The sequence below is a fragment of the Equus przewalskii genome, chromosome 14 (genome assembly GCF_037783145.1).
Source record: "Equus przewalskii isolate Varuska chromosome 14, EquPr2, whole genome shotgun sequence".
NCBI lineage: Eukaryota > Metazoa > Chordata > Mammalia > Perissodactyla > Equidae > Equus > Equus przewalskii.
Window position 1 is genome coordinate 27,067,155 of NC_091844.1, and position 14,628 is coordinate 27,081,782.

General features: G+C 40.8%; 1 protein-coding gene across 2 annotated transcripts; it reads right to left on the reverse strand.

The window, feature by feature from the left end:
- Positions 1-4,387: 4,387 nt before the first annotated feature.
- On the reverse strand, positions 4,388-11,075 carry MRPL19 (mitochondrial ribosomal protein L19). Of its 2 annotated transcripts, none has more exons than XM_008525573.2 (6): positions 10,917-11,075; positions 10,607-10,724; positions 7,942-8,060; positions 7,594-7,728; positions 4,922-5,103; positions 4,388-4,792 (listed from the first exon to the last, which is right to left on the reverse strand). In XM_008525573.2, exons 1-6 carry the CDS (start codon positions 11,017-11,019, stop codon positions 4,571-4,573), a joined length of 879 nt encoding a protein of 292 aa, XP_008523795.1. In that variant the 5' UTR covers positions 11,020-11,075; the 3' UTR covers positions 4,388-4,570. The 2 variants fall into 2 exon arrangements, with proteins under 2 accessions (XP_008523795.1, XP_008523794.1); XM_008525572.2 differs by having other exon boundaries at positions 10,607-10,733; positions 10,917-11,051.
- Positions 11,076-14,628: the final 3,553 nt, after the last annotated feature.

Here is a 14,628-nt window from a genome sequence, read left to right on the forward strand (position 1 = left end):
AACAGGAGACCTGTACAACACTGTAAACCAGTGAGACCTAACAGACATATATAAAACACTCTACCCAACAACACAGTACACATTTCTCTCAAACGTACATGGAACATTCTCCAGGATAGACCATATGTTAGGCCACAAAACAATTTTCAATAAATTTCAAAGGTTGAAATCATACTATCTTCCCTGACCACAAAATGAAGCTAGAAATCAGTAACAAACTAAAAGTGGAATTCACAAATATGTGGGAATTAACAAACACACTCTTTAATAACCAATGGATCAAGGAAATTACAAGAAAAATTTTAAAATATGATATGATCCAGCAGTTCCACTCCAGGGTATATACCTGGAGTATATTTTAAAAGTATATAAAAACAGCTACTCAATCGATACTTATATGTCAATGTTCATTGCAGCATCATTCACAATAAGCAAAAGATGGAAATAACCCAAGTGTTCATCACCAGATGAATGGATAAATAAAATGTGGTATACGTATACAGTAAAATATTTAGCCATAAAAAGGAAATACATGCTACATGGATGAATCTTGAAAATATAGTAGATGAAATAAGCCAGACACAAAAGTACAAATATTGTATGATTCCACTTATAAGAAATATCTAAAATAGGCAAATTCATACAGAAAGAGTAGATCAGAGCTTACCAGGAACTGAGAGGAAGAGAGGAACAATTATTACTTAGTGGTTACAGAGTTTTCGTTTGGGGTGATGAAAAAGTTTTGGAGAAAGTGTTAATGGCTGCACAACATTGTGAATGTAATTAACGCCACTGAAATTGTACATTTAAAAATGATGGGGCCGGCCCCGTGGCCGAGTGGTTGGGTTCACGCGCTCTGCTTTGGTGGCCCAGCATTTCACAAGTTCAGATCCTGGGTGCAGACACGGCACCGCTCATCCAGCCACACTGAGGCAGCATCCCACATGCCACAACTAGAAGGACCCACAACTAAAAATATACAAAGCCGGGGGGACTTTGGGGAGAAAAAGGAAAAATAAAATCTTTAAAAAAAATTGGTTAAAATGGCAAATTTTATGTTATCTATATCTTCCCACAATAAAAATTGTTATACTACACACATTTAATGTATTAAGATTTGCTTTGTTTCTGGGGGGAAATTCACAAGAATTTTAAAGATAATCTTAACAGTAGAAAAACATGATCACTGTGTTGTTATGAGCACATGTACTTATGAGCTGATCATATATTTGCACAGCCTTAGAACTTGAAAGGTATCATTGATCTGCCTTTCTACCAAGAAGGTTGAAGTGTGTTTATCAAGCTGAAAAAAATAAACAGGCTTTAATGGTTATATTCTGAGAAGTAAAAGACAAGAAAAACATAGGATACAGGCTCGTTAAAATTTTATTTTGAGAGACTACCTCAGCAAGTAACCTAAATAAGTGAATGATGGTATATCCATTACATTTTGAAAGTAGTTACATGGCTGTGTATCATTAGTGAAAAAGATCAAGGAAGCACTGAATGTTGAGAACCCCAAGAGTTAATATCTGAATATTTCTTTAGGAGAAGAAATCTATTACCAGAAAAGTGGCTAAATAGGTTGTCAGATGAATTATTCAATTGACCATTAAAATATGCCACAGGGAAAAAGACAAACACATGGAAGGAAAAAGTAGCACGAAATGTTGAAAAGCATATAGATGAGACATAAAACCACAGGAGAGAACAGGACAAGAAACAACCAGAACAAAGTTTTAAAAGCTGAAGAAGCACATGGATGGGTAGCAGACTCAAGAAAAGCAAATGAGAGCCAGCCCTGACGGCCTAGTGGTTAAAGTTCGGCGCTCACCACTTCAGCGGCCTGGGTTCATTTCCTGGCAGCAGAACCACACCACCCGTCAGTTGCCATGCTAGGGCCGCAGCTCACATAGAACTAGACTGACTTACAACTGAGGCACTTACAAACTTACAACCATGCACTGGAGCTTTGGGGAGGAAAAGAAAAAGACAGGCAAATCAAGCCAGCAGTGGAGAAAGGTGAGAAGCAACCCAATTCATCCCTCAGAACCGTCCAGTCAGCAGATCCAGCACCTCACAACTGGGGGTGAAGGACAGTGGCTAAAATAAGGAGACCCTGATAAAAACTATTTGGAGGTTATATCCTTAATATCCCTTCCCCCATCCCCCACCAGGACTCGTCAGGCCCTCCTCCACACCAGCAAAAGTCCAGAGGTTTATGCTCCAGAGAAGTCAAAACATGGTTTTCTGGACTGCACACACTGGGTACTAATCTAAAAGCATGTGTTTGGGGGTGGGGGGGGGGTGACGAGATGGCCATATACAAGTAGAACGCCAGAAATCCCATCCTTCTTCCCCTATATGGCTCCCAGAACATTGGCAGACAGACCCTTACCCTCCAGGAAGATTGGAAACCTCTACTCTGGAGAATCTGACCAAACTAAGACATTCACATGGAGGAGGGGACTCCCAAAAGACGTCCACCCGGATAACCCTAAAGACAGCCCCTTCCCACAAGTCCAAGGCTTCTAACTAGCATTTTAGTCCACTATTCAACCAGAAGTAGACAGGCAAGAATTGCTTGATGTCCCAGAAAAGCCTAAAACACAGAACAAGAAATAAATACACACAGAAAAAAGAAATTTGGAAGAAACAGATGCTGCAGAAAAACAATTTCAAAAGAAAAAACACAAACAGTATCACAAACATCCTCGATGGTAACAGAATAAATCCAAAGACAAGAACAAAAAATACGAAGCGTACTTAAAAGAAAAGGAACTTTCAGGAATCAAAAAGAGGCCTCTGAGATTTAAAATTATGACAGCAAAAAAGAGTTCAAATATTGAATTAAAGAATTAAAAACCAAAGAGATGGGGGAGTGGAGGGTAGGAAACAGAGATCCAGGCCTGGAGATCCAACATCAAAATAACAGTTCCAGAAAGAAAAGCAGAGGCGAGGAAATCAATGAACACTAAATTTCCCAAAACTGAAAGATATGAGTTACCATATTAAAAGGGTTCATCAAATGCCCAACATAATGGATAAAAACAGACCCACAGGAGGCGCATCCTATACAATCTCATTACCCTGAGTACCAAGGTAGTCTACAAGCTTTCAAGTCACACACAAGGAGCAGATATCAAAATGGTTTTGGATTTCTCAACACAACCGGAAATAAGACAATGGAGCAGTATCAACAAAATTCTGAAGGAAAACTATCTCCCACCTAGAATCCTATACAAGTTCAATCAAATATAAAAGACAAGCAAAGTCTCAAAAATTTACCTCCATACAGACTTCCTCTAGAGGCTACCAAAGGATGTGCTCCACCAAAATGAGTTAGCAGCCAATAAAATGAAAAACGAGAATCCAGAAAGATCAACACAGGAGAGGACTGAATGCAAATTCCCAAATAGCTAGGCACCAGAGGGTAGGTCTGAGCAGCGTGATAGAGGAGACAGACAGGTTGAGGGGGGCCCTCATCAAGACCCATGCTAGAACTGTACTCTTTTTAAGCTGAGGAACAGCACGCCCAGGTGAGCCTGGCCCAAATCATCCATAGGGTGGTTTTTACCTCGTGTGAATACATGTCAGCTTTCCATTCTATTCTCAGCTACACGGATGACCAGGGACACTCACATCATCCTATGGGTACTGTTTTAACCTACTCCTATGAGCTGAAGTTTGATTCATCATGAGCTGTCAATCAGCAAATATAGCAGTCTACACTCCACTAACATTTTTGCCAGATGTCAATTACCCAGTCCACACTGAAGCCCTGCCAGATGCCCTGCAGTGAGCCTTCTATTTAGCAGGACTCACTCATGACCTTAGTCATGAACTTCCTCAAAGGTGATTTTTGTAAACTCTCAGGGAAACTGAAGCCAGACTATGACCCGAAGACTTTGACGTTTTCCCTGCAGCATTCATGTAATAATGACAATGTTGTCCTTTTATACCTGCCAACAGGTTTTTCAAAACAAAATATATTGTTTAAGAATGTATATGTACGTAATAAACTAAAAGAAATGCAAGGGAATGATGAACACAAAGTCAGGACAGTGTCCACATCTGGGGGTGGGGAGGGGCAAGTGCAGACACAGGAGTCTTCTGAGATCCCAGTAAATGTTCTATTTCTTAACCTTCTTAGATACTACTAAATGTTTTACTTCTTAACCTGATGGTGGGTACATGAATCTTCATTTTATTACTCTTGAAATCATACACTTTTCCCTATTAATGATTTATTTCACAAATTTAAAAAATCACCCTACCCACTTCCTTGTTCAGATTCCAGGCTCAATGAAGAGCATTCCGGTAACAGTTTGACCCTACTACTGTAGCTTTGCCTCTACTAAAAGAATGAACATGAGACCACTGGGCATTATACATTTTTTAAATAATAAACTAGTGTGATAATTTTATTTTTTTAAAAACAGTACTCATAAAATAATGAATGCTTAATTGATTTAATGACTACATCCTTACATATGAAATTAAACTGGCCTCCAAAAAAATCCTCTGAGAGTCAGTATATTCTCTGCAATGACCAAATTCATCCTCAGAATCAGGACTTTTTCGATGCTTCAATTTCATTCCATATTGCAGCTTCAATTTTTGAAGTATCATATTCCCTCATCATATCAAACTCAAGCCACGGCTGACTCCACTTCTGAGCTGCTTTCATTTGCTCTTCAGTTAAACAAAGATCAAATCTGATTCCTTTAATATTAAATTTTGGGCGTTCCCAGCGTTTGGACCAGGGCTTAGGCTTCATTTTCACTTTCAGCTAAGGAAGATACAAGAAAAGGAATAAATCAGGCTGACAGTCATAAGCAAAATCCCTCTACAAGTTTTCATTAAGATGATTCTTCCTTATTTTATACTTAATTTTCAGTTCCAAACGTACAACTTATACCTGATTAACATGAACTTCTTCGTTAGGTTCGTGTGCTACCGGCTTCATATTCATATCAAAAGTGCTGTATTCAGGAAGGGCATCTCGTAAGTACAGCAAACTATCATCCAGCCGTTTCTCTAATTTGACCACTTGGATCGCCTGGATTCGAGGATTATAAAGTTCAAAGCAAATCTCAACACCTTTTAAAAAAAGAAGAAAACATATGCTTACAATCTAAATCCAGATGCCTGAATACGCCTCATACGACAGTAAAAGGTATTTCATAATGTAACTAGCACAGGGTTTTGCACGTAGGAAATGTGACATAAATTTGTAATTTTTAAGATGAAAATTATTTAAAGGAATAAACTAAAATTCATGTAGATTAACAAGTGAGAAAATCTGAATAAGAATGATAAAGGCTGAAGAAAAACGTCTCTATAAATATATTGAGTCAAATATCTCTTCAATTCTGATAGCATTAACTTGGAGAAAGTGAGTAAATTCTTCACGCTGTCACGTTCTTGATTATTTCCCAATTACTTACATTAAAACTCATCTTCTACATTAAGAGCAACAGGGTCAATGATGCAAAAAGAACGAGTAAATTTTTAAAGTTCTAACTCTGGTTTAGAAGCTCCTCTTAGGGATGGCCTAGGTTTTCTAATGCGCTGGGGTCCTGCATATAAAACAAGCTAGGTAAAGTCCTGAGTGTTTCCAAAATGCTACAAGGAATAGTTTAATACATATCATCTGTATCCTCAAACACTTAAGGGCAAGAGTGTATTCTGAGGTTTCCTGGAATAATCCCAAGAGAAATACAGATATATAGGATCACTGTTAGCATCTAGCGTTTAATACCAGGATTTAATCCAATATTTACTGTACACCTGTTCTGTTCCAGGCACTGATTTAGGAACTGTGCCTATCGCAAAACCAAAATAGGTATGATACTTCTCCTGTCATAAAGCCTACATTCTAGTGGATGACAAACAATAAATAAACAAACCAACAAGGTAATTTCATATAGTGAAGACAATACAGAGTGATGACATTGTGACTCGGGAGGGGGCAACTTTAAATACTATATCCAGGAAAGTCTCTCTGAAAAGATGATATTTAAACTGATACTATAAAGGGCCAAGAATGCTCCAAGCAGAAAGAAAAGCAAATGCAAAGGCCCTGGGGTCTTAACAAACTTGCCATGTTGGAAGAACCAGAAAAAGGCCCACTTGGCTGGAGCATAGTAACTTGGTGGGCCAGGAAAATAAACTAGAGAAAGTAAACTGTGCCACCACACAGTGGCAGGCAGGAGACGGTGGTGGCATGGATGAGAGTGGGAACAACGGAGATGGACAGACAAAATTGGGATAAATTTCTGGCACATTAAGCCAAGAAAACTTGTTGATTGAGTGGATATGTGAAGAGAGTAATTAAAAATAACTCCTAAATTTTTGGTTTAAGTAAATGGGTGGCCAGTGGTATCGTTTTTGGAAATACAAAAACTGAGAGGAACACATTGTGAGGGGAAATAAAAAGTTCTGTTTTGAACTTTTCTTATGCTTCTAAGACATCCAAGTGGAGATGTTGAATAGGTAGTTGTATATACAATTCTAGAACTTGGAAAGGGTCAAGTTCAGGATATAAATTTGGAACGTTATCATCATATGGATGGTACCTAAAGCCAGTGGACTAGAAAGAACCACCAAAGAAGGGAGTATGGATGGGGAAGGTCGAAGCAGGTTACAATAGTCAAAATGGACTTTAGAGAAGGGCAAGAGGAGGCTAACATTTTTTGAGCATTTTGTGTCCAGTACCTCATACACAATATCACAACCAACTGACCACAACCTAAGAAGTAAAAACTACTATTATATCAATTTTAAGGAAGAAAATCAAACCCAGGTCCACCTGACTCACACCTATGCTCATGTCTTTCTATTACAAGGCTCCTCCAAGTACATGACCTGATTGGAGGCACAAGTCTCTGTGATCAGTCAAGTGCAGCTGAGTGCCGACCTGCACGGCCCACAGGTCATCACAGGACGAGGAGACAGCAACTGCTCACACGCGTTCAATTTCTCTGAACATCGTAACTCACAATGGGCGATCATGAAGCATACAACTTTTACGTATGAAAACTCTACTGTTCCTGCCATTTTGATTCATAAGCTTTCCAGAATTCTACCACTTGTGCCTGTGCCTTATTAGGCATAGCAAAAAAAAAGTTTGCCTGTTTTTAAATTCCTGATTCTTATACAATAGTAATAATTGTGATGACTGTCATAATATGAAACAAAATGGGAGCATTCATTTTAGGAAAAAGTAACTTCTAAGGACGTCACGATATTTATCTCGATGTTCTCCTGGGTTATCTACTCTAAAATGAACGTCCCCACCCTGCTTTATTATAACCCCACTTGTCTCCTCCTGTGATGCTGCCAGAGTTTGGAAAGGCTACTTCTTACAGTGTCGTCCCTGTAATAAAAGAAGTTTCCAAGAGAAAGCAGAGCGCCAACTGTATTTAATCAGCAACCTCAGTTCTCATGCCATTCTTAGGCCACAGGCTTCGTGTCACCCCTCAGAGCCCCCTGTCACTTTCAAGCTCCAGATATCTCATCCCAGGACCCAGAAAACAAAATAGAATCCTGAGATAACATCACCCAGAAAATCAAAATAATGCAACCTACCTTGTCCTTCGATAGTATTCCTAAGGATAAAAGTAGCTCCAAGCCCTGTTCCTGATCTCTGGATGCAGATCCCCAGGAACTGGCTGGTTTTCCCGCTGGCATACGGGTCGGCCGTGGTAACACGCAGTATGCTTCCTACAAAGCAAAAGAGAAGTGAACTTCTCCATGCGATGCGGGAAAAAATAAACAGCACTGCCAGGTAACTTCATCACTTTCTAAATATTTTAATAACGTTATAAATAAATACCTCTTTTGGACAAAACCCAGATATGTGAAAAACAATCTTGTCTATGTCAAGACAAGTAACCCTCCAATTCCTAAAAATAAAAGCATCCAGCTCTTACTGACCGACATAGAACTCTGGAATGTGGAGTATTTTTCTCCTTTCTAACATATCTTTTCTTTCTATTTGAAATTTCAGAGGATTTGTTCTTCCCCTTGGAGGAATGAATTCAGGACTCAGGAACCTGCAGAGGGAAAGAAAGAATTAAAAGCAAACTTAAAAGAGAAACTACTGCTTTAGGGGAAAAAAACCTGAAAAATTATAATGTTGATGTGTTTTAATCTTCCTTCTCTAAATGAGAAAAATCGATCTTATTTCTAAAATTGTTGTCACTGTTCACGAAAACAGCTAACAACTCCTGAGTACTCACCTAGCATTGTGTTAAAAGCTTTATTAAACATCTCCAGCGTGACTTAATCCTTACAACCACCAGGTGGATTTGGTATCATCATCTCCTTTCCACACAGGAAGAAAATGAAGCTTGGAGAGGGTAAATAACTGACCTATTATTATATTAGCTATAAATGTATCAAGTCAAGATTTAAACGTGGGCATGTCTGTCAGACTCCAAAGCCTGAGACCATAACCACAGGTCTCACGCTGAGTTGCACATGTTAAGTAAATTATGTTAGAAAAGATATAAACATATAAATCATCGGTTGCAAACTGACTTTAAAAATAATCTCACTATTCTCTTCTTTAACTGATTTTAAACTCATTACATTTAATGTATAGAAAAGTATAAATGACATTATAACGAAAATTCATGTCCCTACCATCCATGTCAAGAAATAAATTGTTGCAGTGCCTGTGTGCCCCTCCCTACCCCCACAGTCAATTACTACAGGTAATTAACTAAATTTGGTGATTATTATTCCTATGAATTTCTTCCTTTTCATTTCCTACTTTAAAATTTTTCAAACCTACCAAAAAGTTAAAATGTTAAATCAATGAACACCTATACATATTTCACTTAGTCTCACCAATTGCCAACATTTTGCCATATTAGCTTTATATCTAGGTTTTTCCTGAACCATTTGAAAATGTCAAACAGCAAGGCATTTCACCCCTTAACACTATAGAAGGCATCTGCTACGAATAAGTACTTTCTCCTACGTTTATCATAATACCTTTATGACACCTAGGAATTTCAGCATTAATTCAATAATATAATCTAATATATAGTTCATAGTTAAATGTACCTAACTGTCCTGGAAAAGGTCTTTTATAGCTGTTTCTCGCCCAAGCCAAGCTACAATTACGCTTCACACACTGTACCTGCTTGTCTGTCTCTTAAACTAGTGCTATTCCCCATCTTTCTATTTTTTGAAGAGTCAAAGCCTACTGTCTTATAGACCATCCCTGGATTCTGGATTTGTTTACTGTTTCCACATGCCTAGACCAAGATTAAACATTCTTGGTAGAAATATCATAGAGGTGATGATGTAATCTTATTCTGCCATGTAAGGAGACACGTAATGTCAGCTTGTACTGCTATCAGGAAATCTATCTTTGATTGCTCTGTGAAAGTGAAAAATTTTCCCTGCACACTTTTTTATACTGTACGTATGCATGTATGTCTGGGCAACACAAAAATGTTATAATTCTGTATCTATTCTTTTGCAGGTTTTCTTTTCACACATCATATTTGTGAAGATCATCCATGTTAGCTCAAGTTCATTCATTTTTCACTGCTGTATAATAGTCTGTTATATGAATGTATTTACCTATTTAGCTACTGACGGGTATCTAGGCTGCTTCTAAATTTTTGTTATAAACAATACTGTTTGTATTCATTCTTGTATATGTCACCTTGCACACATCATTTTCTTTAAGTTGTATACCTTCTGGGTGGAAAAGTATACACAACCTCAAACTTACTAAATTTTGTCAAATTGTTTTCCAAAGTAGTTATACAATCACATTCCTATTGAACTGAATTGTATTAACTGTTGCCACTAAGATACTCCTTTTCCACCTTAAAAGTTGTACACAAAAATCTTTTCTGAATCTCTGTTCCACAAATTCAAGCTTATTTCAACTTAGAATTACAGAATATTTGAAATGTTAAACACACACAGGCACACACAGATAATCCAACCACCAACCTAGAGTTCTTACAGAAGGCATAAAATCACACCAAGTTTTTCCTCCTAAAACTGGTTTTTTAATAAGGTTGTTCTACAATTCTACCGAAATACTTTCCGCAAATCCCTACGCCACTAAATTTACATGTCCCTCCAAAGTTACCACCATTTATTTAAGTGAATCAGGGTTGTAAGCACAGTTTTGAAGAGCAAATTTCAGACACAAATTTGCGGAAATTTTTACCACTGTACCGCACTTGCCAAGAAACTAAAACACGGGGCGTTCTGGCCAATGCCTTTCCACCCAGGAGAGGAAAGATCGGCTCCTGAAGGTAAATAGGTAAAATCCGATGTACTTCAGAGAACACTGTTGATACAGAGCAAACCTCGGAGAAAAAAAACTTCAAATCTGGGGAAGCCCTACTTGAAGTTCCGATTTTATAAGACGGCAGACAAAGGGCAACCCCGGGTCGGGAGGAACGAGGCAGGCAAGCCAGAGTGGAGCGCGCTTTCAGGTCCGCGGCTCACGAGTCCTGCACACAAGCTCACACAGGGGCAGCTCCAGCCCCCGCCTTAGTGCTGGGACCCCCAGAGCGAACGCGCAGACCCCAAAAGCCGCAATCGCGCCCAGGTCCGGGCTCACCTGCTCCTCTGGTGCGGCGGCCGGCGCGTGTCCACGATAACTGGTTTCGGCGGCGGCTGGAATGCGCCAGGCTCCGCAGGTCCCGTGCTCTGCTGCCTGGCCGACCCCGAGCGGGCCCCTGCAGGCACTGACGACAGAGATCAAGGCTGCTCGGGCCTGCCCTGCGCTCCCGCGGAGCCCGGCCGTCTCCCCCAACTCCCGTCCCACGAGAGGCCTCCGCTGAGGTCGCCCCGCACTTCCAGGCTCGCCTCCTCCCAGCCCGGCCCTGAGCCCATTCTGCGCCCAGGCTCGCAAGCCCCGCTCTACTTACGGCAGGCGAAAGAGGCCGGCGCAGGGAGCAGCGCCGTGGCGGCTCGGAAGCTCCGCGCCAGGCCCGCTGCGGCTCCGCAGCACCCTGCAATGGACGCCGCCATGCCGGCTCGCTTAGGTAGAGACTACAACTCCCAGAAGCCAGTGCGACAAGGTCGTGGCCACCTGCAGTCGAATGGCGGCTGCTACAGGACAAACTAGCCAAGTTCCACCCCCTCACCCCCCTTTCCCGTCCTCTAGCCTGTATATCTTAGGGAAAATGCATATTTCTCTTGTTCCCGTAATGTGCCAAGTTATGCCCTTCCACGCATGCGTTCTCTCAGCCTAGAATGCTTTCCTCCCTGTTTGGATCAACTCTGTCTTCATTTTCTCAGGCAGTGATGAGGATTTTAGGCTGGTTAATTTTAAAACGGCCGATGAGAAGCAGGCTCCGAGGAGCAGAGTTTGCTTGCCCTTGGAGAGACATTTGCGTTTGTGAAGGAAATCTCCATGCCTCCCCCTCTGCACCAGGAGGAAGGGGGGATGGCCTTATCTCTGATTCTTATCTAAAAGTCATGGGATCACCCAATAACCAGACCCCACCTGCACTGATACCATTTTAAATTTTTTACATTTTCTTTCCTTTGTCTTGTAAAGAGATGGCTCACCTACCTATGCCTTAAAATTAGCCTTACACTCCACTCATGTTTTCAGGCAGGACTTCACCAAGTCGAAACCCCACTATAGGCTCTCATCCTTACTAGTAACTTCCATTTGGAGCTCTGATATCATTTGCAATTTTAATTTAATTCCATTTTTAATTACCTGTGTAATTATTGGATCGGTGTCTAACTTGGCCAGTATACTGTAAACTCCACCGGGGCATGGACAAGGTCGTCTTTTGCTCACCATTTTATCCCAGCACCTAGAATCTGCCTGGCCCTCACTCTTTGTTGAATGCAAAAGAAGGAAAAGAAAATAGTTCCTGACAGAACAGGTGGCACACAGTCCCTGAGACTAAAGAGAGTGAAATTGAAGTCAGGTACCTGTAGATATTCAGTGAGAACATGATTGCCTTTTGACCTTGTTATGAACTTTGTCAATTTGCTGTTTTCCAGTTTAACTTGAGGGATGATTCAGGTCTTGAGGATTTGTATGTTTTGCAGAAGAAAGATAATGCCTTTGGGGAGGTTGGGATCATCAGATGGCTGGGCCCACAGCAGCCATTGCAGATTGCTCAGGGCCTTATCAGGAGTGACCCCTTTGTTTCTCTGAAGCATCTCCTGCCAAGCCCCTTAGCTCTACAAAACCCTGCAGCTTTTTGCTCTGGTGAAGGTAGGTTTGAGGGAAACATCCTCTCACCTTCTCATCTTGGCCAACTTGAGTGGGGCCTTTCTCCATCTCCAAGCACAGATGTCTCAGTGTTTGGCTTGCTGTGCATTGGGCACATGAACTTGTGATTAAGAGGTTTGATATCAAGAGTATTATCCTGGGGCCATCCCCAGAGGCCTAGTGGTTAAGTTTGGTGTGCTCCTCTTCAGCAGCCCAGGTTTGGTTCCTGGGAGTAGACCTACACCACTTGTCTGTTAGTGGCCATGCTGTGGTGGTGGCTCATATACAAAATAGAGAAAGATTGGCAACAGATCTTAGCTCAGAGCGAATCTTCCTCAACCAAAAATAAAAAGAGCTGGGGCCGGCCCTGTGGCTGAGTGGTTAAGTTCACATGCTCCGCTTTGGCGGCCCAGGGTTTCACCAGTTCGGATCCTGGGCACGGACATGGCACCGCTTATTGGGCCACATTGAGGCAGCATCCCACATACCACAACTAGAAGGACCCACAACTAAAATATACAACTATGTACTGGGGGGATTCAGGGAGAAAAAAAGAGATTGGCAACAGTTGTTAGCTCAGGTGCCAATCTTTAAAAAATAAAATAAAAAGAGTATTCTCCTTTTGAGGAACTAAAATTAAGTTTGGGCTGAGCAACTGTAGGTGGGGATAGGTGGCAGAGATAAAACCAAAAAAGATAAATAGTAAATCTTGTTAAGAAATCTGGAATTTGTACTGTGAAAGATGACATGAGTGGAGCCATATTAAAATAGAGCTGGAGCAGCCATTTCAGAGGGATTGCCTTGCATCTCTTGTTTTCTTTATCTTCTAAACTGGACCGAATCACTAATATTCCAAGAAGTCAATAAGGACAAGATTATCCTGTTTGTAAGGATTGATGAAACTGGACTTTGCTGAAGACCAAATTGCTAACCAATCATGAAGTGCAAGTCTAGCCTTTTGCCTGATGACTGAATCTCAAGCCAATCTATGCAATCTATGAAGTGTAAACCTACCATTACCTCATCTAGCACAAATGAACTTTTCTTCAATACAACCCACCTTATCTTCCTCCTTTTTTTCCATAAAAGCCCTGAGCCCCTCTCCTGTAATCAGAACACTATTTGGATTTCTACCTCAAATTGCCATTTTTTTGATCCCAAGTAAACGGTTTGCCTGTTAAAGTGGTTTCTCTTTTCATAAGTTAACAGTACCCTTGGCAATGGTGAGCCACTGGAATGATTTCACAGTCAGAGTGATGTGATTATTTAATTACTTATTGGTCATTCCAGTTGAATTATGTCTCAAAGCACCCCAAACTCAACATGTCCATACTGAATCATCACGTTCACCTCCAAACCTCCTGCCCAGTACTGGCTATCTCAAGGAATGGCTTTAGCATCCAATCTGTTGCTTAAAGCCAAAAATCTCAGTGCCATCCTTGATTCCTCCCTCTCTCTCCCTAGGCAAAGTTCCTAAAACTACACTTGTCACTTAGCACCATAAATATCGCAAGAACTTTCTCATCTTTCCGTCCATGTCCCTAATGCAGGTCACCATCCTTTCCCCTCGGGATGAGCCACGGCAACTGCCTTCTCATGGGGCTTCTTCCCTCCAGTTCCCTCCAGTCTTTCTCCACATAGTAACCAAAAAAGATGGTTCAGAAATGCATACCTAGTCCATGTCTTTCTCCAGTTTAAAGCCTTCCAAAGTTTTTCATTAACCCTGGGATTAAAAATCAAATTCTCAAAAAGGCAACCAACCTCTGAAGCCTGTCCCATGTACTCTACTTTGCCATCCTGAAGTTATATGAGCTGTTATGTCAGCCTGAGAAAGGAGGCCACATTTCGAGGGCAGGAGTCAAGGCACTGTGAGGAGAGACAGAGTCTTGTGTTTTAACTCTAGCTTTCTTAATGAGAACAAAGATTTATCCTATCTTAAAGAATTATACAACCAAAGTTTCAGATTAGCAAAATTCTAGGCTTTTTCTGCCTACCCTAAAAGCAGACTTCACAGTTTTAAGAGAGTAAGGGAGGAGAGACAGTCCCTCACTCTTGATGGGACTGGTCCTATAGGTAGTGGCACAGAAATAAAAGACAGACCTTCACAGGAGGAGGAGAGAACTTAGTGAAATTTCCACGCCATCATTCTGCCTCACCCTCTAAAGATGAAGTAATGGTTTTGTAGAGTTTTACAAAACTGAAAGCATGAGCCTGAAGAATCTTATCTCATTTTCGCCCATATTCCTGCTTATCCAACATCCATCAGGCCACTCTGACCTTATCTTAGAGTGAAGAACAAGCTGGAGTTTTAATTATTCCACCAAACAACTTCATAGAACAAAATCAAGGAGCACAGGGTTGACTCAACCATTTTGAGAGCTGATTACAGGAATAGAACTTTA

What these genes read in the sequence shown, in the direction of transcription:
- MRPL19 (XM_008525572.2), bottom strand. Translation starts at nt 11,019, where the DNA reads ATGGCGGCGTCCATTGCAGGGTGCTGCGGAGCCGCAGCGGGCCTGGCG. An exon ending in CCGCCGCACCAGAGGAGCAG is followed by an intron (nt 8,061 to 10,606) that starts GTGAGCCCGGAC and finishes TTCCCTCTGCAG; the next exon opens with GTTCCTGAGTCCTGAATTCA. An exon ending in CATTCCAGAGTTCTATGTCG is followed by an intron (nt 7,729 to 7,941) that starts GTCAGTAAGAGC and finishes TTTGCTTTGTAG; the next exon opens with GAAGCATACTGCGTGTTACC.